At 56.0% G+C, this 18,928-nt stretch overlaps 7 protein-coding genes across 10 annotated transcripts; 4 read left to right on the top strand and 3 right to left on the bottom strand.

Moving 5' to 3' along the window:
* Window positions 1-457: 457 nt before the first annotated feature.
* On the top strand, window positions 458-5,994 carry H310_07420 (hypothetical protein; the record flags this gene model as incomplete). Its single annotated transcript, XM_008873164.1, has 10 exons — window positions 458-546; window positions 606-870; window positions 919-974; window positions 1,028-1,821; window positions 1,967-2,320; window positions 2,375-2,536; window positions 3,278-3,365; window positions 3,518-4,546; window positions 4,633-4,704; window positions 4,793-5,994. The coding sequence occupies 10 exons, from the start codon at window positions 458-460 to the stop codon at window positions 5,880-5,882; spliced, it is 3,999 nt and encodes a 1,332-aa protein (XP_008871386.1). The 3' UTR covers window positions 5,883-5,994.
* A 61-nt stretch (window positions 5,995-6,055) lies between these two features.
* Window positions 6,056-7,636, bottom strand: H310_07419. 2 transcript variants are annotated; one of them, XM_008873163.1, is made up of 6 exons: window positions 7,608-7,636; window positions 7,092-7,540; window positions 6,998-7,044; window positions 6,872-6,951; window positions 6,471-6,660; window positions 6,056-6,415 (listed from the first exon to the last, which is right to left on the bottom strand). In XM_008873163.1, the coding sequence occupies exons 1-6, from the start codon at window positions 7,628-7,630 to the stop codon at window positions 6,248-6,250; spliced, it is 957 nt and encodes a 318-aa protein (XP_008871385.1). In that variant the 5' UTR covers window positions 7,631-7,636; the 3' UTR covers window positions 6,056-6,247. The 2 variants fall into 2 exon arrangements, with proteins under 2 accessions (XP_008871385.1, XP_008871384.1); XM_008873162.1 differs by having other exon boundaries at window positions 6,471-6,951.
* Window positions 7,637-8,112: 476 nt separating this feature from the next.
* On the bottom strand, window positions 8,113-9,233 carry H310_07418 (hypothetical protein). Its single transcript, XM_008873161.1, has 5 exons — window positions 9,100-9,233; window positions 8,876-9,046; window positions 8,552-8,818; window positions 8,439-8,501; window positions 8,113-8,386 (listed from the first exon to the last, which is right to left on the bottom strand). Exons 1-5 carry the CDS (start codon window positions 9,223-9,225, stop codon window positions 8,198-8,200), a joined length of 816 nt encoding a protein of 271 aa, XP_008871383.1. The 5' UTR covers window positions 9,226-9,233; the 3' UTR covers window positions 8,113-8,197.
* Window positions 9,234-9,381: 148 nt separating this feature from the next.
* Window positions 9,382-14,162, top strand: H310_07417. 2 transcript variants are annotated; one of them, XM_008873160.1, is made up of 9 exons: window positions 9,382-10,453; window positions 10,512-10,711; window positions 10,762-11,126; window positions 11,208-11,454; window positions 11,511-11,851; window positions 12,039-12,391; window positions 12,483-12,935; window positions 12,990-13,544; window positions 13,611-14,162. In XM_008873160.1, the coding sequence occupies exons 1-9, from the start codon at window positions 9,428-9,430 to the stop codon at window positions 14,064-14,066; spliced, it is 3,996 nt and encodes a 1,331-aa protein (XP_008871382.1). In that variant the 5' UTR covers window positions 9,382-9,427; the 3' UTR covers window positions 14,067-14,162. The 2 variants fall into 2 exon arrangements, with proteins under 2 accessions (XP_008871382.1, XP_008871381.1); XM_008873159.1 differs by having other exon boundaries at window positions 12,990-14,162.
* A 610-nt stretch (window positions 14,163-14,772) lies between these two features.
* Window positions 14,773-16,367, top strand: H310_07416 (hypothetical protein). The gene is made up of 4 exons (XM_008873158.1): window positions 14,773-15,021; window positions 15,066-15,348; window positions 15,398-15,602; window positions 15,659-16,367. Exons 1-4 carry the CDS (start codon window positions 14,848-14,850, stop codon window positions 16,158-16,160), a joined length of 1,164 nt encoding a protein of 387 aa, XP_008871380.1. The 5' UTR covers window positions 14,773-14,847; the 3' UTR covers window positions 16,161-16,367.
* H310_07415 lies at window positions 16,184-17,214 on the bottom strand. Of its 2 annotated transcripts, XM_008873156.1 has the most exons (5): window positions 17,008-17,214; window positions 16,835-16,952; window positions 16,699-16,786; window positions 16,500-16,647; window positions 16,184-16,457 (listed from the first exon to the last, which is right to left on the bottom strand). In XM_008873156.1, the coding sequence occupies exons 1-5, from the start codon at window positions 17,177-17,179 to the stop codon at window positions 16,381-16,383; spliced, it is 603 nt and encodes a 200-aa protein (XP_008871378.1). In that variant the 5' UTR covers window positions 17,180-17,214; the 3' UTR covers window positions 16,184-16,380. The 2 variants fall into 2 exon arrangements, with proteins under 2 accessions (XP_008871378.1, XP_008871379.1); XM_008873157.1 differs by having other exon boundaries at window positions 16,699-16,952.
* A 564-nt stretch (window positions 17,215-17,778) lies between these two features.
* H310_07414 (hypothetical protein) lies at window positions 17,779-18,928 on the top strand. Its single transcript, XM_008873155.1, has 2 exons — window positions 17,779-18,349; window positions 18,396-18,928. The coding sequence occupies exons 1-2, from the start codon at window positions 17,884-17,886 to the stop codon at window positions 18,806-18,808; spliced, it is 879 nt and encodes a 292-aa protein (XP_008871377.1). The 5' UTR covers window positions 17,779-17,883; the 3' UTR covers window positions 18,809-18,928.

Below are 18,928 nucleotides of genomic sequence, written 5' to 3'. Positions count from 1 at the left end.
GCATGCGCCGCCAAGGACGCAACGCCTTAATCGTTGTCGTCTTGCATTCGTGTCGACATTGAACAGTATATAACTAGAGCAGCTTTGGCTATGATGTGGCTGTTGATGCTGTAAGGATGCGCGTGGAGAAGGACTACACGAGATTGGTGGCGATTCGGCTTGCGGACTTCCTGCCGAGGATTGTCACGTGGTGCGTCAAGTGGTGCAGTGGCACCAGCACGTTGTCGCAGCAACGGGGATGAGCTGTCTGTGACGAGAGTCGACGAAACCTTCCTGGGGGATTATTCGGAGGGTCGATCAGCACAGTGTTTTGACTATTTACTGGGCGAATTATGTCATTTTGTCCGAGAACAGTCCTAAAAACGCTGTACACATAGATATATTGACGCAAATACAGCTAAAATGACTGGCGACCTTTCGTAAGAAGATCGCGTGTGGTTCTGAACTGCTTCCAGCAATGGAACCGCGGCGGTCTCGCGAGTTGGAGGGGGCCGCCAAGTCCACTCCGACTTACAATATCGGAACCGCAACGCCGCCGAGCTTCACGTACGTTCTAGTGTGCGAATCCTTTCTCAATGTGCAGCCTGCTCATGTTTATGGACCAGGGCATCGGCAGCAAGGTATCAAACCGAGCTGGAACAACTCGCGTCCTTTGGCTGTGGGGAGCTCCCCCCGACCGAGTTGGCAGAGACGGCGCCGCCGTCATTTTATTCCCCTACCGTCAACGAGAAGCGACTGCAGTGGCGGCTGCAGCTGCTTGAGGAAATTGCACGCACAAAACCAGTGCCATCGACGACCAACCTGCCGCGACGCCACCCCACCACCCGCAAAAACGCGCCAGAGAGTCCATTGACCAAACTACGAGACAAGGTATAATACCTTTGTACACTCGAGTAAAACCATCACTTGACGAACCAGAGGGGAGTGTTGCAATCTCGATTACAAGCACAAGTGATGGCAAATGCGACTACGCAGTGAGTGCATCGTTCTGTCTTGCTAGCCTTATGCAATGGCATGTTTTTTGTAGGGGCTCTCTGAACATACAAATGGGAACGACAGTAGCTGAACCTGTTATACGCAACATGCATGCTCCTGGCCAGGCCATGGCCTACACAGACGAGATCGAAGCTCACAGGATCGCAACCCATGATCTCCACGAAACTCTATCGTTGCCATTGAAAACGTTCGACCAACAGGCTGTGCTTGCTGGACCGCCCGACATCGATATGTCGCCGCAACGACTCGACGACGACGAGCTGGTGAACGAGCAATTTTCCGTCAAAGCAGTTGCGTACAAGCAATTGCTGGAAATGTCTTTGATTCAGTGGCGCACCCAACCGCCAGCCTGCGACACTGGCGCAACAAAATGGGCAGCCACCGGGTCTCGACGCTACCACAACGCGCGGATCCATGCCACCAACCACAATGCACCCCGATCGCCATTGCAAGTCACGTTCGCTTCAAGTCTTGAGGACAATTCGCGGGGTGATTTGGAACGTCAGTTCCGCCATTCCACGACAGCATCAAGACACCTAGCTTCTTCAACAGCATGTTTTACCAAGCAAAGTTCTGGAACAGAGACGCAGCAACTCCAGCGCCTCACGCCTTGGCACTACGGCATCGAGCGAAGCCCACAGGCGAGCTCAGAAGTGTTCAAGGAAGCCTTCACGCAAACCTCCCCAACATGCAACGCGCCACAAACCCTTCCCCCCATGAGCGCCATCAAAAACAAAGTTTTACCGGGCGACCTCCACGAGAGATTTTCTGTCGACGGGGTGACCGTCCCCAATGCTGTCTTGGTCCACCCTGCCGAGGTGCAAGGTACAACAAGCTCTCGCTTCCTGTCTAACCATTTCAGTATTGTTTGTCGACATGATTGAAAACGTCGTGGTGGTGGAATCATGAATAGTTTGAGGCATCATGTCAGGCGGAGCGCGTCCCGATTTTGATGGCGTGGCTGTGTTAGATCGCGATGCCACCTGCACACAACAGACAGGTACGGCTAGCTCCAGCGCTGCGACCACCCAGCTGCAAGTCACAGATGTCTCTTTTGACGGCCACAGCGAGCTCGCTCGATGTATCGAACGCGATGAAGTTCCAAGCACGAGCAGCCCCTCGGATATCATTCCATGGACCCAAACCGGCGAAACGACACCGATGCGAGCTCACCCACAAAACTTGACAGCGCCTTGGACTTTGCTGGAAACAGTGCAATATGGCTTCAAAGTCTTCGACGGTGCTGCAAGTCAAACCAACGACTTGATTCGCCTGGATTCGGATGCATCAGCCGGTCGGAACATGCACTTCCTTCGAGACGGCGGTGCGCCTCGACCACTCGATGGTCTGCAGAGAGACCTTGATAATTCTGGTATAGCTGCCACAGTGATGAACCTTCCGCTCGACAACACCTCGATGGTCATGGTGGAGACGGCGTCATTCAGCAAGCTCGACAGCGCAACAGAAGAGAGCTTCGTCCAGCAGCATGTTGACGGAACGACCTCGACGACAGGACATGGAGCATTCCAGTGTTTGAAAGGTGCGTTCAGCTGTGGCAATGAGCTAGCTGAACGCGACCATCGGCCTTCGCGAACGTGCTCAAGTATCGGCGACAGCGGCGCTGGTACAAGTGCTATGCAGAATTGTGGATTCACCCATGCCAATGGTCGAGTTCGACCACCAAAGAACGACGTTTCACTCAATCTGGAATCAAGGGGTTGTTATTGCTCCAATCAGCGTCTCAATGGACCATTTTCAGACAGACGGACCCGTCCAATCCATTCGGCTGCCATCTCCTGTGTGGAATGTATCAATCACCAAACCCTGGACTCTTCATCACCCACCAAGTTGAGTCAATGCACAATTCCATCAGCCATACTGCTATCGCAGGAATCGTTCGCAAGCTGCGACTGCGGTGTTCTTGGCAAGGAGCAGTCAAGTTCACAAGGCAGCAGCACGTGCCGACCTAGCCAACATAAGAGCGCTCCCACATATCTTTTGCCAAATCGGTTGCGGCATGCAGGCTTGCCCAATTCGTTGTGGGCTGCAGGAATTGGAGCGTAATGGCGACTCTACTCAGAATCTCTGCTAAAATGTACGTCCTCGGTTTGGTTCCATGTCCAGCCAACATATCCATCGAGCGAACTCAAGTCGGCACCCCTTTTCAGTTGCATTTGGATTATCTCCTCACCAGTCGAGCGAGGTTCCTTGCGTCATGTAGTACGCAATCAGCGTGGCACATATCCAGGCGTGTTTGGCAAGCCCAATGGCATTTTCGCAGGAATTTTTTCATGCAAAGCAGTGCCGTTCCGCGACAAAGTTTGCTTGGCCAAAGGATCGCCGTCCGTTGCGCCGTGCGGCCGCCCAAGGTTGAAGCGGTTGCAAACCTCACCCTTTCCAAATGTCACTGTGTCTCGAATTTGATTGGGTGTTCGAAATTCAAGCCAGCGACCGCAGTCGGTTCGACATAGTCCGTCGATAACTTGACTTTGGCGAACAAGGCAGCTAATTTGACCGTTAGAGAGTTTCGACAACAGAGGAATTTCGTGCCGCCGACCAGTGCCGCCCGACAACGCCGCAGGATGAGCGAAGAGGGGAATGCGACGTCCTCTGCAGCTGCAACGCAGCCACTGGGACCCAGTACCAAGACAAAAATGAAGCTCCGATCCCAGTCCACGCGGGAGCTCGTACAGTCTGCGCGGGGCGTGCGTCGCAACACGTCATTTTCCACCTCGGGCGGCAATCTCTGGTCGCACAGCAGCCACGGCATGCGAGGGTCATCTTCGACGAACAATCTTGTGGGAATGACAAAGTCCGCCCCAGGGAAGAAAAAGGTTCGGGGAAATAGCATGTTTGCCGCCGACAGCCTCAGCATGACCGCCTCGACGACGTCGTCGCGGCGGTACGGTGGGAGTTCGCGGCATATGAGCTTAGCCCATACGGCCACGTCGTCGCTGGACTCGTTGATTGAGAAGAGAAGAATGGTTGCCCCCATGGTAACGCGCACAGGGTACACATGTGCCACATGCGGCTCAAGTCTAGTCGTTCAACATCCGGGCAACGACCATACCGCAATGGCCGGGCTGTTTCATTTGGACGTGGTGCGAAATCCCATCGAGGTGCCCACGAAAGGCAAAGACGACGGTAGCGTTGCAAACACCGTGAACCAGATCTGCGTCCGAGAACATGTATGGGAGAATCAATATTTCAGCGTGACCGAGTCGAAGTGGGGCCGCGAGTTTGTCGATCTTGTTGGGATGGCGCCATATTCCAGCATGGAATTGGAGCCGCTGCGTTCGTTGCCCGATCCATGGACAATTGGACACACGAGTGCGTGGATTGACGAGTGGGCCCCAGTGGCCGCTGTGGACGACCCCAACGACGGCTGGAAATACGCAGTGTCGTTCAATTCGTTCCTGAACGATGTCGACATCGACGTGGTGCCGGAGGTCGAGGAAAACGTCAAGCGTGCGCGGCGGCGGCAGCTCGTGCGCCATCGTACGATCGAGGACACGGAAAAGGGGTGGATGGGGGAGCTCAAGAATCGAAGGTTCGTGTCGATGATATGCCATGACAAAGACAACGTGCGGATGGCTTGATCGAGGTGAACTGATCTGAATGTCCGATACATTGTAGCTTGGCGCATTCGATGGCCAAGACGCCGCTCTGCCATCCGTGTGGGCTCAAGCTCCAGCAAGTGCTGCAAGCGTACGTTAGCCACCCGATATCGCGATCCCGCCGTCCACCCTCCGCTCGTTTCAGCAGACAGAGGAATAATCCGGCCGTTGGGTTGTAGAGATTTGGACAAGCTGAAGGACGAAGCGCGCCAGTACGATTTGTACCTGGCAAGTCTTGGCGCGCTCTCGACCCCGCACGACCGACCGACTCGAAGCGCCAACTCGAACCCGTCGGCAGCATCCACTGCCCTCGTTGTCCCCAACCACAGCAAAAGCTACCACCACCACCACGGGCAGAGTCCGTACTCGCACCACCACCACCCAAAGTCATGGCAGCGCAGCACCCCCGAGGATGCCATCACAACGTACGGCCGACATTCGCATTCCCGCCGGCTGCACGATACCGCCACCACGGGTACAATTGACCTCGACGAGCTATCGCTGGACGAGCTCCAGCGCGAGGAGGCGACGCTGCAAGCGCTAGTCCACGAATTGGATGCTGCGTGTGCCACCACGACTCGCAATCGAGACCTGGTGTGGCAATGCGCGATGGAGCTGCAGGGCGTGATCCAGACCACGTTTGCCGAAGCGGCGCTCATCCATCTCTCCCACGAGTTCACCCACGAAGAGCGCGCAAGCGTCGGTGTCTTCGGTGTGCACGTGTCCGACATGCTGCGGTGCTTGCAGCGCTACAACGTGTTCAACGACGCGTTCCACATTTGGCACGACGGGTCGTTCGGGACGATTAACGGGCTGCGACTGGGGCGGCTCCCGAGTCGGCCGGTCGAGTGGACCGAGATCAACGCAGCGCTCGGGCAGACGACGCTGCTCTTAACGACCGTGGCGCAGCGGGCGGGCATGGAATTCTCGAAAATCGTGCCGATCGCGCGCGGCAGCTACTCGAAAATTGTCGTCGTCCTGGGCAAAGACAAAAAGAAAGAGTACCCGCTGTACAGCGACGGCGGGTTCCTCCAGCGGCAAAAGTTCAACACAGCACTCAAGTGCTTGCTCGAGTGTGTCGAGGAAGCGGGCGGGCAGGCCGCCGCGGAAGAGCCGTCCCTCCGGTTCCCGTACAAGATCACGCGCGGCAAGATCGGCGACCTCAGCATTGAAGTCGGCGGGAACGACGAGCAGTGGACCCGCGCGCTCAAATATTTACTGACGCATCTCAAGTGGCTCCTCGCGTGGGTCGCCAAGCGATATCCTTAGACGTGGTCGACTGGTCATGGGCTGGCGCTCGGTCGAAGGGCGCGCAGAGATAGCGACCTCATTTAACAGCCCGACAATCGAACTTCCGACACTCGACGTCGACGCTACTTTGTCATGCAGAACGACGAATGCGAATCGCGACGGGATGGGAGACCGCACGCGAGGTAGTCGATAGAGGCGGGTGGGACCCGTGGATGCGTGGGACGAACGCAGTGGGGCGATCATTCATGAACGTACATTTGCCGAGATCGGCTCCGACACACGTGTCGTCGAACGCCGGCGACCGCATGACTGGGGTCGTGGTTTTTCGCCGCCCAAGGACGTTGTCAACGCGTCGGCGAATGCTTTACGTTAGTATCCAACGACTACGACAAGAGCGCCATCAGCGACTTGATGGCTTCCTTTGGGGTTTGCATGTGCGAGTAGCCCTTGAACTCGCTGGCGTGGAACGAGTCGAACAAGGACCCGCGAATTGCGTGGGAAACGTTCACCATTCGGTCGACTTCGTCCAGCGATGCCTCAAGGAGTTGCATCTACGTCGCGAACGACGCACGGTCAGCCATGGATGCGTAGAGAGAAAGACGGTACCTTGGTCCCAACGTCGCTGACGCTGGCGGCCAGCGATCGGTGCTTTTGGGCAATTTTTGACGGGATCGATGTAAACTCCAACGAGGCCGGCGACAACTGCGATGGATACGACTCGTTGGCGTTGTCTGTGCGCAATGCCGATGGCATCGAGTCGAGAAATTGTTTCCACTCGGCTTCGCACGCTGTCAAGCTATTCGGTATCATCAATGACTTGGACACCCACGTGCGATCCCACGAAAAGGGCTTCGTCGACAGCATCACCGCCAAGGGTCGGACGCGATCATGTGCGTTGTCGCAGGTACACAAAGGATGCTCGTTCGACCATACAGCATGGCAAACACAATCGATGTGTTGCGAACTCGACGGCAAAGCGATGAAAAGGATGAAATCGGAAGGCATACCTGTGTAATTTCGCTTCAAGGGACGCCACGACAGTATGCACGGCATTGCCGTCGTGTGCGTGGGTTGAGGAAGGCGCCGCCTAGATGAAGTTCGTGAGGGGACAGGCGTAACATGGAGGAGCGCACGTTCTGTACGACAAACTCACGCTTGATCGTATCAGCTGCTGCGTTCACTGCACGGAAACATGTTAACAAGGAATCGTTAGTGAAATGGACGTACACACGTGCACGAGCTGGGTCGAGTCCTTGCCAGGATGCATCGCTGTCACGTGGTGTTGGATCTTTTTATGAAGCACTCCGCATAACGCGTCAAAGATGTCGAGCTTCCGAGAGTCATTGGATGCCGCTAATTCCTTTCGTATCTGTGTTTCGACTGGGCTGATGCGCTGTGGTAGGGATTGTCGTGGTTGTTTGGTGGGTACGTTTGTGGGGGTCGAGTACACATCAGCTGTTGCGTCTGCCTGGCGACACTGTGTCGATGACGATGCAACAGCGCTTGATGCATGTTGTGTCGATTTGCCCTTGGACGACTTGGTTGCGTGGGACGGACCAGTAGTGGCACGGGTCGTGGCACCACCGTCGTGATTATTGTTTGGTCGCTGCTGCTTCTTCGTGAATACAAACGGAGACGCTTCTTTCTGCGGCGTTCGAAACTCAAACTTCCTCTTCCTACGTGCCACACCATCGCTTTCATGCCACGCTTCCTGGCCACGCACATGTCCGCATGCAGACGCACCTTTCTCGCGCGTCCTTGGTCATCTGTGCCGCCCCGTTTTGAAATTTAAAAACGACGGTTTTCACTGGGTACTTCCCAGCCAATCTAACGACGCCAGGGATATCCGGATAAAATATCCGTAGGGATATGACAGATTTGGCCCCGCTCGGAGCGGCGCAGTGTCGGTCGGTATATATGCCGGACCGCTGTCCTTCCATGAACGAAGGATCTTCTCACGCAAGCGCATGTCCCTCGAGACCACCTATGGTCGCCCTTCCATGCACAAGCTCAAATTGTTAGACGAAGGTGAACGAATGGCACTACTCTCCTCCGACGAACATGCGGCGTTGTGAAGTGGAGAATACATGGGTGAAGCGCCTGTAGTCATTGACTCTGGTCTCCACATCGTCAGGCTCCGTTGACCAAGTGTTCCATCGTGGTTTCCGTCCGAAACAAAGCAACCCATGACTCGGTGCCGTTGCCACCGCGATCTCACTCGTGCGACGCGTGATCCATACAAGGAGACTGCGTCCAGACGCCTCATGGACAACATCTAGTGAACACAAGACAAACCACTGCATGGAACAATGCTCCAGTTTTCGATGCTCGGCTTAACTGTACAGGTCTTCGTATTTGTTGGCGAACGAAACGTCCATGACGCTGAATCCTTCGTGCTTTTTGGTCGACTCCGCTTGAAGCAACGGAGTGATCGATCCAAAGGACGCAGCGATTTGCGACATCGTCGACGAAGTGTGGTGCAGCGTCACATACACTGTGCACTGCAAATGACGGAGTTCGCTCTGCTTTGGGGATAAGGCGATCACATCCAGAAATAACAAGGACAACACGTACGTAAGTAAGGAGCGCCGCTGGAATCCCCATGACGAAGCGCGGCGAGGCCAATATTGGGATGTTCTGTACGCAGATCGTGGGTACCGAATAACGACGAAGATGGAGACATTTACATGGGCAATCTGCTCAGCGAAGGAGGCCGACGTCTGGAGCATCCGCAACGAGCAAGTTTCATGCAATTCAGAGTCGTACGTCACAGACATTAATGTGCTGACGCTGATTACGCGCTGCGGCTCAATGTGAGCGAAGAGGGACTCGGTCCAGATCCACACGTCCTCGTCCGCCACGTCGAGGGGTGCAACGACGACAACTTTGTCGTTCGATAGAGATACGATCGAGCAGACGGCGGACGGGTCGAACGCAGATAAACTTGATTCCACCTACACAATCATACAACGCGTGAATGGATTGCACTTCCGCGTTGCATGAGAACGTACAATGTGTGCAGATGACAAGATGAGTGTCCCAAGTACTCGCGCTTCGGGAGTGTTTTCAACAACTCGTTGCATGATGTTGTGCGCATGTTGTCCAGTCGCAATGACAAGGTCCTTTGTTGTCAATCTGGTTTCTTTCTGGTATTTGAGGCTTGCGCGGACTTGCGGACTCCACTAAGAGTAGCTTGTCACGTCGCGAACGTATGTCAGACGAGTGGAGGACTTACGCGGAAGACAGCGGTCACAGGCAGCTTCGATGGGCCAGACGGCGACGTGGGGAACGGCGGCAAGTCGCTCAGCGGCGCGCGGGACGAAAAGTCCGCTTCCGTGGGGTACCGCAGCTGCAGCGCCATCGCGTTCGGTTTATGGAATGCCGCCCATGACAAATGCCCACATATACTGTTAGTAGTCTAACTAGTGATATACGACGACTTCATAATAAATCAAGTAGATCTCTAGTAATACTACTAGATATTCGACAGGAGAGGAATCCGCATAATCCGGATAATGCGTAGTATGCGAATGCACAAAGTGGGCGATTAAGGTACCGCCGCCATGGACACGTCCGACGATCGCGAGTGCGAGAACGACGGGTCCATCGGGAAGGACGGCTCATTGGAGGTCATTTGGAAGGACTCGCCTATGGAGAAGAAGCTCCAGGCAAATGGAACGTCCAATCGACATGCAAACCTATCGGAGCTGCGCGGGTTCGTGCATAGCTTGATTTCGAGTCCGTCGCCGAACAAGAACCCTCCAAAGGCGAAAGCGAGTGCTCTGTTGGGTGAAGTAAGCAGTGGCATAGATAGCAATGCCGCCGTCGTCAAAAACAATATCGCGCGCTTCATTGTTTTCAGCCCAGACCGTGCCACGACAACTGGTCACCACGACGCGATGGCGGCTGGTGCAACGACGGGTAGCTCAGCCGCCAAAACACCTCCGATCCATCGAAACAAGCGACGAAAAACAGGAGAAGAGCACGAGGATCTGTTGTCGGTCTTGGAAAAGCTCGACGAAGAGTACTCGGACACGCCGGAAAAAGGCACGACTGCTGCGACGACCACGACGGGATCATTCGACGATGAAGCGTTCGAATCGCCCTTCTCGAAGGAAGCATGGGAGGTCATTGAGCAAATCGAAATCAAAGCAACCCAGCAATCTATGCAAAAGCGTCAGGATTCTGCGCCGCAAGCAGCTCTGCCGGTGCAAACCATAAGCCCAGTGGGCGACACACTGAAGCCACAACCTCCACCGCCAACAGTCGCGCAACAGCTATCAGCCCATCGCGCGCCCATAGTCGTCACTCCACCCGTGGCTGCCCCTACAACCAGCACGCCAATCGACTACTTGCGCTGCGTAGCATTGGAGGTTCGAGTAGACGGCCGGCAAAAGGCTATTCGCGCACTGGATGACGCGACGGAAGCTACAATTACAATTGTCCTGCGAGACGACTGGTTTGACACACCGCTCCAAGTCGGGGACACATTCCATTTCATCTTGACGATGCCAGTGGTGGGACCACCGCCGACGCCGCTCGTGGCCGACAACCGAGCCCATCGGATCATCCTGCACCCCGATATTCTGGTGCGTGGAAGCATCCTTTCGAAATTTTGCGTTTACATCGGGAGCGCTCGGTTCCTAGGTGTCTCCAACGACAGTGACGGCAAGCATGAGTTGTTCGCGGCGGGCTGTACTCCAGCAGACCCTAACGATGCAGCGCAACGCAGGGCCGGTCGGGCTCATCGGCACTCTCAAGCACGAGCTCTTTCAGAAGGCGTTGGCTGCGAGGACGTACGCGATTCCGTTCTTGATCGAGCAGTCGCAAGAAGTGATCAAATCCAAGTCTGTAAAAAATGGCCGATGGGAGCTAGCGTCACAAGTTATTGTCGTAGTTTGCTCAAGCTCCTAGAGTACGGAGTGACGACCCAGCAAGCGGCGGATGAGCTGAAAGCGTCCTACCAGTGTATGTACAAGTGGCTGAATCAAGTACACAAGAGCGGCATTCGCGTCACATCGGGCCCGCCGCTGTACCGGTTGCATCACGTCCTGTCCATCGAAGAGCCGCTATGGTCACTCAAGTATGGCCTGAAAGGCGCCGTGGACGCGTGCTTGGCCATGCAACCATTCGATGGCCGCCGCGCCGACGCCACGACTCAAATGATGGCGTTCGAGCTCAAGACGGGCAAGCCGTCGCATTCCACTGAGCACGTTGGTCAAGTCCTCCTGTATACGCTGCTTTTGGACGAGCGATACCAAGGTACAGTCAGCCAGCGCATGGCGTCGATGACGTGGGAGGTGCGCGAGCATGGAAGCAAAATCTAACGTGATTTCCATGCAGGGAACGCGCAAGGGTTACTGCTGTACTTGCAAGATGTCGAGTCGACGGTCCTCCAGCAGCCAGTGGAAGCGCATATTCGCGGCCTCCTGCATTCACGCAACGTCCACGCGGCGCACTTGTTCCAGGCGCAGTCCCGGCAGCTCATGCCGCCGCTTCTGAAGAAAACGTGGGACTGCGAGAACTGCTTTGTCGCGACCGAGTGCATGGTGCACCACGCGGCGATCGAGCAAGGCAGCGCGGTGTCCAGGTACGATTTCTCTTGTGGGGAACCACGGCAAGGCATGCTTGCGATGGCGCTTGTAGCGGCGTCAGCGACGTGTTTGAAAAAGCTGCGGGCCACTTAACGGCGCGAGAACTGACCTACTTCAAAAAGTGGATCCAGCTCTTGGAGTGGGAAGGTCGTTGCAACCGTCACCCGCTGTGGCTACGCCCGACGGGCGCAGACGACGGGCCTTCCACCGCCGCGGCGTCGTTCCTGACCAAGTTGAACGCCCAACTCCACACCCCCGACGTGCTCGAACTCATCGTCGGGGACGTCGCCGGCAACTTTTTGCTGGCCGACCTCAAAGTGCAAGACCGCGTCGTTGTGTCCGTAAACTCTGGACCGTTTTCGATCTTCCACGTCGCCAAGGCGGCCGTCGCAGGTGCGATCTTGCCATGCCAGTGGGAAAGGTGTTACGTTGAGTTGCCGAGTGGTGTGCGGCGAGGGCACTGGAGTGTATGGTGTGGATTTGAGTGGCAAACTCGAGAGGATGCAAATGTTGTCCACAGCACGGGTGGCTGTGGCGGACCGAGTAAATATGGCGCTTCACTGACGGAGCCCCTTTGTAGTCGTCCAGCCAACGTGCCTGCGACTGGCGCTGTTTTCGCCGATCCCAAGCATGATAGTCGAAGGCCATTCGGTGGTCGGGTCGTCGTTTCACTACCGCGTCGACAAAGATACAACGTACTCTGGCCTCGAAGCAGCGAAGCGCAACGTGCTGAGCCTCATGGTGCATCCCGACATGGAGCCAAAGCGGAAGCTCATTTGCCACCTGCACCCGCCGCGGTTTGAAGCCGTCTCGGTGGAGGCCCGCCTACGCCGTCGATGCCTGGAACCGGGTGGCTGTCGCGCCGCGTGCGAGCGGTTATTGCAAGAGTTTTATTCGACCATGAACTCGGACCAACAACGGGCGATTGGCCAGGTACGGAGCGTTGTCTGTTGGCGTGTGGAATGAATGGATGGTGGTGGCGCGTTGTCGAGCCTTGACTGGATTGTGTGGCTGTGGTGACCAGATTCTCAATGCAAAAGACTATGCGCTGGTCTTGGGCATGCCTGGGACCGGCAAAACGACCGCGATCGCGATGGCCGTGCGAGTTCTCATGTACCTTGGGCTATCTGTACTTGTAACGAGCTACACGCACGCCGCTGTGGATAACATTCTGGTCAAGCTCCTCGACCAGAACGTTCCGATTCTTCGCGTGGGGGGCACACCAGCGCTCGTCCACCCACAGGTCGTGCCGCATCGACTCGAATCGACAGCGTTCGAGTCGGCCGAGGCAATGCGGGCCGCCATGGTGGCCGCGCCGATCGTCGGGTGTACATGCTTGACGAGCCACCACGTGATTTTCGCCCATCGCAAATTTGACGTGTGCATTGTCGACGAAGCGTCCCAAATCACGCAGCCTGTGCTCCTGGGCGTCCTCCAGCACGCGGCAGTGTTTTGTCTCGTCGGCGACCATTATCAGGTACGAAGCGCTGCACGGTTGCGAGGACACTGACGAGAGCGTGCGATGCCGTAGCTGCCGCCGCTAGTCGTGGATTCGCATGCAAAGCTCGGCGGCCTGGACTGGAGCCTGTTCAAGTGCCTTTCCGAAGCACACCCCCAAGCCAGCACCGTCCTGGGGTTTCAGTACAGAATGAACCACCAAATCATGCTCGTGGCAAATCGATTGATTTATAACAACCAGCTCAAGCTCGGCCGGCGAAACGCAGCGTGCTCGGACGCGGTTCATGGCGATGATCTGCCGACGGGCCCTCCACCCGTGCATGGGACTGGGGCAGCCTCCAAGATCCCGGCGTGGATCGCACAAGTGCTGGATGCGCGTCGCGGCGTCGTATTTCTGAACACCGACCGCATTGCCGCGGGCGCCGCGCCAGCTCATGCCAGGTCGACCGGGCAATCCATGATGGGACTCGAAGCTCGTGAAGGAAGCAGTCGTGGCCTGGTCAACTCCACGGAAGCCAGGCTCATCATGGGCTTGGCCGACATGATGCCACGGGCCGACGACATTGCGATCTTGAGTCCATTTCGATCGCAAGTGAACTACCTCAAGCAGGTGCTGGTCCGTCATGAGGTAGGCATGGCAGTCGTCCTCTATGGACGGTGGGTAAATGGATGGCTGTGGTGGATTGGCCCATAGGTTTCGACCATCGATACGTACCAAGGCAAAGATCGCTGCATCGTATTTGTCTCGTTCGTTCGATCGAATGGCGATGGGATCGTCGGCGATCTGCTCCTGGACTGGCGTCGCATCAACGTGGCGCTCACGCGCGCCAAGGATAAACTCGTCCTCGTTGGGTCGCTCACCACGCTGCGCGCGTCGCCAGTCCTGCATGCGCTGCTCGACCTCGTGGACCAAGAAAACTGGCGAATCGACGTGCCGCCCGACTACACGGCGACCTTTCCGCCATTGCCGTCGGTCGCAACGTCGTCACAGACGGCCAGGAGACGAGCTGGCGAGGTAAGGTCGTATGTGGTGCAGCCTGCTACGACCGATATTGAGAACTTGGTCGGCGGCATCGTCCGCGCGTCAAAACATCCACCACGACCCATGAGCCATCGCGTCCACGTGTCCAGGAACATATTAGACGAGTGACAGTAACGAGTTTGTGCAGTGATAAAGTCTTCATGTCATATTGACGTCGCTGCAAGTTGGCTGGTATTGGCAGAAGCCGATGAAGATGTCTCGACGCGACGTCGCCCATTCCTCCCCATGCTCGTGCGTTGATCGCGGCGACAGTGTCCGCTGCGTTCCTAGACGCTAACCACAACGAGCGGGTGTCGAGGTTGAGATTGCCATACATGAGATATCCATCCACGAGGTCTAGCTAGTGCTGTAGCATTTGCACCATGCGAGAGACGGCTCGCCACGGTGGTTCGTCGGTTGCTTTCCGCGGCGCAATGCGCGCGTCCATGTGTACGGGTTCTCGCCGGCGTCGCTTTGGCAGTTCCGGGAGTGGTTGCATCAAGAGCGTCATGCGTACAACACATAGCGGTGCTATAATGCCATGGCCTGAACGAGCTTTGCATGCATGACGTGGTGCCGAGTTCGCGCAGGGCGACCCCCTGCGGCCACAGCGCGCCGCCTCTCGCGCATGCCCATGGTGAGCACGATCGAGCTAAAATTAGCGAGCACATTGACCGGGCAAATATCCGGTACATATGTATTCACCGGGTATTCGATCCAAATATCCTTGTGTACAAGGTATCAGATGCCGAAAATATCGTCCAAGTGGACCAATCAAACGACAGGATCGATGGGTTGGGTGGTCGTTTCACGGTGCGTGGCGCATTGTGGAATTGCGGTGGTCACGGCCCCGACGCGCCACCGACGCCCGCCGCATTTGTTTGCCAGCTAGACTTGCTTGATTTGCCCCATGAGCACGCCGGAAGCCGCGCTCAACACGCTCCGTAAGCTCGACGCGAACAAGGCGTGTGCGAACTGCGACACAGTCGCCAAGTTTGGCCATGGCAACATTTGCGAAAAGTTCAAAACGTTTGTGTGCAACCACTGCAAGAGCGCGCACCAGAGCTACAGCCATCGCGTCAAGGTAATCGTTCCGCCATCGATTGCCCGGATTGACGGACTGCATAGAGCGTGACCATGTCGAACTGGTCCAAGGAAGACGTCGACGCGTTGAAGGAAGAAAACGGCGGCGGGAATGCCGCGGCCCGACGCACGTGGCTTGCCACGTGGGAAGACGGCCGGTCCATGCGCAAGCCTCTCGAGACCGACCACCTCGATGTGTTCAAGAAGTTTATCAATGCAGTGTACAACGACAAGGCGTTCTACTCGGACGCAGCACCGCAACGATGCGCGCCGCGACAGCCCGCCAAGACGTCGCCGCCTCCCACAACGTCCTCGATTGCGTCCACAGGTACGCAGTCAGGACAAAAGCAGTCCGCGTTTCTCATGGAATCGGGTAGCTTCGACATCTGGAGACCTCTTGGGCTTCTCGCCTCCGTCGTCGTCATCATCGGCGCTGTCGTCGGCAGGAGCGTCGTTCGAAGCAACCTTTGATGCTTTCTCCGCCCCCGTCCCGCCAGTTGCCGGCGGATTCGCTCAATTCGATGCCTTCTCAGCGCCCGTCCAGCCCCCGGCGGCTCCTACCATCCCCAAGCATGACGAATGGTACATGGCGCACACTGCCACCGATGCCCAACCTCGCCACATTCATCATGCATTAGGTCTGCCTTCCAGTCAGCGACACCAACGTCGACAGCCATGACATTTGATCCTTTCGGTGCGACATCGCCGCTGCCGACGTTTTCGCCACCTGCCACGTCGTCGTTCGACCCGTTTGCGCCAGTGGCCACGACTAATGCACCTGCGCAACGACCTCCGTTCAACACACTTGGCCCGAGTAACGGGTTTGGTCCCCCCAGCACGACTTCCCAATCATTCCATCCTGGATTCCCTCAAGGAGCCGCGACAAACATCACATTCGGCAACGGCGGTGGAGCTAGCATCAGCGCACTGCTGGACCCGACCATGGTCGCCAACCCCCACTTGCAGCACCAACGTTCTTTCGGTGCGTACGGAGGTGTCCCGCCGCCGCAGCAGCCTTCGTACCAGCAACCCAACCAGTACCAGCAGCCGTATCAGCAAGGCGGCTCCCGGCCTCAGCCTGCCGCTGGTGTCCAGAGCAGTGGCGGTCGCGACCCGTTTGCTGGGCTTGCATTCAAGTAAAGCTTCCGAAGACTGGAATATCGTAGAGTCAACCATGATATGGGTGTTTTACAGCATAAGCATCGCCAGCGCTCGCTTCCACGGTTGAGGCGGCAGTGGGGGATCATCAAACCGTGGCATTGTTGCGAGCAGCAAAGGCGGCATGTAGTGCTGTTGGCTTGAAGCAATGCAAATAGATATTAATTGTGTGGGCGAGACGACTGACTCCGACGTGACCAAGCTAGCTACCTTTACTTGGATTTTTTGCAGCCGGCACGGCCTCGCCGAAGCCTGCAGCGGCGCTGTCTTGGATCGATTCTAACAGACACGTCAATGCAGGAGGTAGTCGGCGAGACGTACGGGGTCGGGGAGTTCGAGGAATGAACGTGTTGATGAGGTGGGATGACGCATGGCCAAACGCCGTGCGAAAGACGCGATAGCAAAACGACACGACCGGAATTGACTCGAGGACCGTGTTCAAGTCCCAGTGGTCCGTGTGCTTGATAATCTGCACAGAAGCGTTGGAGACGAGTGAAACTCGCGTCGAGTCATGAAGTACCTGGTGGTCTTGCAGCTCGAGCACGGAGAACATGCGAAACGTGCACCCGAGGTAGGATGGGAACGGCTTGAAGCGGAACGTGACATTGCTGCATGCATGTGGGGTGATTGGCGTCCAAGAAGTCGAGCGAATGTACCTGTCAATCGTCAACACCGTGACGCCGGCCATCGACCCACGGATCATTGCAGCGTGCGACTTGGCCACAACCGACGGAATTGCACGGAAATGCGCTGCGACGTTTTCTCGGCCGTGGACTGCCAGATCAATGCAAACGATATCAGCACGAGCTCGCGTTTGTTCAAGACATACCTTCAACCCAAGGGTCCGAGAACGATGCATCCGGGTGATACAGGTCTTGGACGATGGCGTCCGAATCGGTAGTTCGGTCATACATGGACAAGATCTTCATCGTCATCAGCTGGGCCATGCTCATCTCGGACTTGCCGTTGTTCTTTCGTCGCGACGTCACCGCAGTCGACATGCTTCGTGGGCGTTGTGCCGCTGAGAGAATGGACGTATCGACGCCGACTGAACGGAATCGAGACGTTGGCATGTAATTTAAAAAAGTCGTCGTGGAGAGATGGATAAATATTTTCAAGTTGCATTGCAGAGCACGTATCTAAACTATGCAAGATTCAACGTCATGGATATGCGGATTTTCTAATTTGAAACGGTGTATTTTAAATCCATGTCAACGTCCTCATTCAGGGTGTATCATCGACAGCACTGAGCATTTATAATTCAAGCATATAGGTAACAAGTTATAGACTACTAGTAGTTCGAAATGCTGCAAGACGGTTTGGTTTATGGCTGCTCGATGTCTACACGTGCAGATGCAGCGGACGTTCCCTTGGGTAGAGAGCACCAGCTCCATCCAGTGCCGGTTGGGAATGCGGAGGACCAACGCGAGAACGTCGACGTCAGCGAGGGTGGCGTACGTCTCGGATTTCGTTGCAATCCCAACGGTGGTTGATTTAAAATCACAACCAATCATTTTCATTCACACCTTGTATTGAGAATAAAAAAATTGTGTTTTAAAAAGCACAAGCAATATTTTAAATATATTTTAAATCTCACAATGTCCAGCAAGAGCATACGTAAACGTTTACGAACTCCATCCGACACAACGGACCACCCGCGAAAGTCGCGGCACAAGTGAACGCGACGCGGCAAACGCAAGCTTGGATGGACCAGCTCGTCTCCACTGTGCATAACTACAACTCCCTTCGAAGCTTTGAGCCCATGTGGGCAGCTTGGACGGCCGACGTGTCGTCATTTGACATTGCGTTCACGTACACCGCCGTGTGTTCATCGGTGGCACTGTTTGGCGGGTCGTTTGTGTACTTTTTGGTGGATTTCCAGCCATCACTGCGGAAATACAAGCTGCAGCCAACGCGACTCCCCACCCTAGGCCTGTACTGGAAGTGCTTGAAGTTGTCGCTCTTTAACCAAGTCGTGTTGCACGGTCCTGTCATGTTGTTGCTGCTGCATGTTTGGGGCGACTTGCCCACGTTTTCGGCGGCGCTTCCACTGCCGACCCCTTCGAGCATGTTGTGGCAACTTGTGCTCTTTGTCTTGGTCGAAGACTTCATCTTTTACTGGTGCCATCGGCTTTTGCACTGGAACAAGATTTATAAATACGTCCACAAAGGTTTGGCCTCCATGGTCCTCGTGGTTTCTCAAGTTTTTGCGTTTAGTTCATCACGAGTTTACCGCGCCGTTTGGCTTGACAGCAGTGTACACCCATCCCGTCGAGGAACTTGTGACGATGCTGGCGACGCTGGCAGGGCCGTTAGTGTGTGGCAGCCATGTCGTGTGCTTGTGGTTGTGGCTCGTCCTTCGCGTCGTCGAAACCATCGATTCCCACTCAGGGTACGACTTTCCTTTCACATGGGGCCACTTCGTGCCGGTGTTGAGTGGCCCTGCCCGCCACGACTACCACCACGAAAAATTTGATTGCAATTATGGGTCAACTCTCGCCTTCTGGGACTGGGTCTGTGGCACAGACAAGCAATTTCGAGCGCTGCAGCGGTCGAAAGCGGCCAAGGGCGACCGCGCGTGGCTCGATCTCTTTGACTGGGGCACGTCCGTTCGTGCAAAGGAGCTGTAGATGCTCCCGACGTGAGTGGATTGCTTGCTGAACAGAGAATATTCCATTTGTTTGACCTGGGTCAAGCGTGAAACTGGATACGGTCACTCATCTGCTGGCGCTGCGAATGGTGCTGACCCC

Source organism: Aphanomyces invadans, assembly GCF_000520115.1.
Source record: "Aphanomyces invadans strain NJM9701 unplaced genomic scaffold supercont1.14, whole genome shotgun sequence".
In the NCBI taxonomy this organism is placed as follows: Eukaryota; Oomycota; class Saprolegniomycetes; order Saprolegniales; family Verrucalvaceae; genus Aphanomyces; species Aphanomyces invadans.
Note: the sequence above shows the minus strand (reverse complement) of the source record. Positions and strands in the feature narration are given on the sequence as shown.

Bases quoted from the DNA above. Each gene is read 5' to 3' on its own strand.
- H310_07417 (XM_008873160.1), top strand. From the start codon at position 9,428: ATGGACACGTCCGACGATCGCGAGTGCGAGAACGACGGGTCCATCGGG. The intron at 11,455-11,510 runs GTACGATTTCTC...TGGCGCTTGTAG, and splicing joins CAAGGCAGCGCGGTGTCCAG to CGGCGTCAGCGACGTGTTTG. The intron at 11,852-12,038 runs GTGCGATCTTGC...GCCCCTTTGTAG, and splicing joins CGCCAAGGCGGCCGTCGCAG to TCGTCCAGCCAACGTGCCTG.
- H310_07416 (XM_008873158.1), top strand. From the start codon at position 14,848: ATGAGCACGCCGGAAGCCGCGCTCAACACGCTCCGTAAGCTCGACGCG. The intron at 15,022-15,065 runs GTAATCGTTCCG...CGGACTGCATAG, and splicing joins GCTACAGCCATCGCGTCAAG to AGCGTGACCATGTCGAACTG. The intron at 15,603-15,658 runs GTACATGGCGCA...ATCATGCATTAG, and splicing joins ATCCCCAAGCATGACGAATG to GTCTGCCTTCCAGTCAGCGA.
- H310_07415 (XM_008873157.1), bottom strand. From the start codon at position 17,179: ATGTCGACTGCGGTGACGTCGCGACGAAAGAACAACGGCAAGTCCGAG. The intron at 16,953-17,007 runs GTATGTCTTGAA...TTGATCTGGCAG, and splicing joins CTCGGACCCTTGGGTTGAAG to TCCACGGCCGAGAAAACGTC. The intron at 16,648-16,698 runs GTACTTCATGAC...GCTTCTGTGCAG, and splicing joins TCGAGCTGCAAGACCACCAG to ATTATCAAGCACACGGACCA.
- H310_07419 (XM_008873163.1), bottom strand. From the start codon at position 7,630: ATGACCAAGGACGCGCGAGAAAG. The intron at 7,541-7,607 runs GTGCGTCTGCAT...TGTGGCACGTAG, and splicing joins ACCAAGGACGCGCGAGAAAG to GAAGAGGAAGTTTGAGTTTC. The intron at 6,952-6,997 runs GTGCGCTCCTCC...AACTTCATCTAG, and splicing joins GTGAGTTTGTCGTACAGAAC to GCGGCGCCTTCCTCAACCCA.
- H310_07418 (XM_008873161.1), bottom strand. From the start codon at position 9,225: ATGGCGCTGCAGCTGCGGTACCCCACGGAAGCGGACTTTTCGTCCCGC. The intron at 9,047-9,099 runs GTAAGTCCTCCA...AGCTACTCTTAG, and splicing joins CTGTGACCGCTGTCTTCCGC to TGGAGTCCGCAAGTCCGCGC. The intron at 8,819-8,875 runs GTACGTTCTCAT...ATGATTGTGTAG, and splicing joins TCTTGTCATCTGCACACATT to GTGGAATCAAGTTTATCTGC.
- H310_07414 (XM_008873155.1), top strand. From the start codon at position 17,884: ATGGACCAGCTCGTCTCCACTGTGCATAACTACAACTCCCTTCGAAGC. The intron at 18,350-18,395 runs GTTTGGCCTCCA...TTTTGCGTTTAG, and splicing joins TTATAAATACGTCCACAAAG to TTCATCACGAGTTTACCGCG.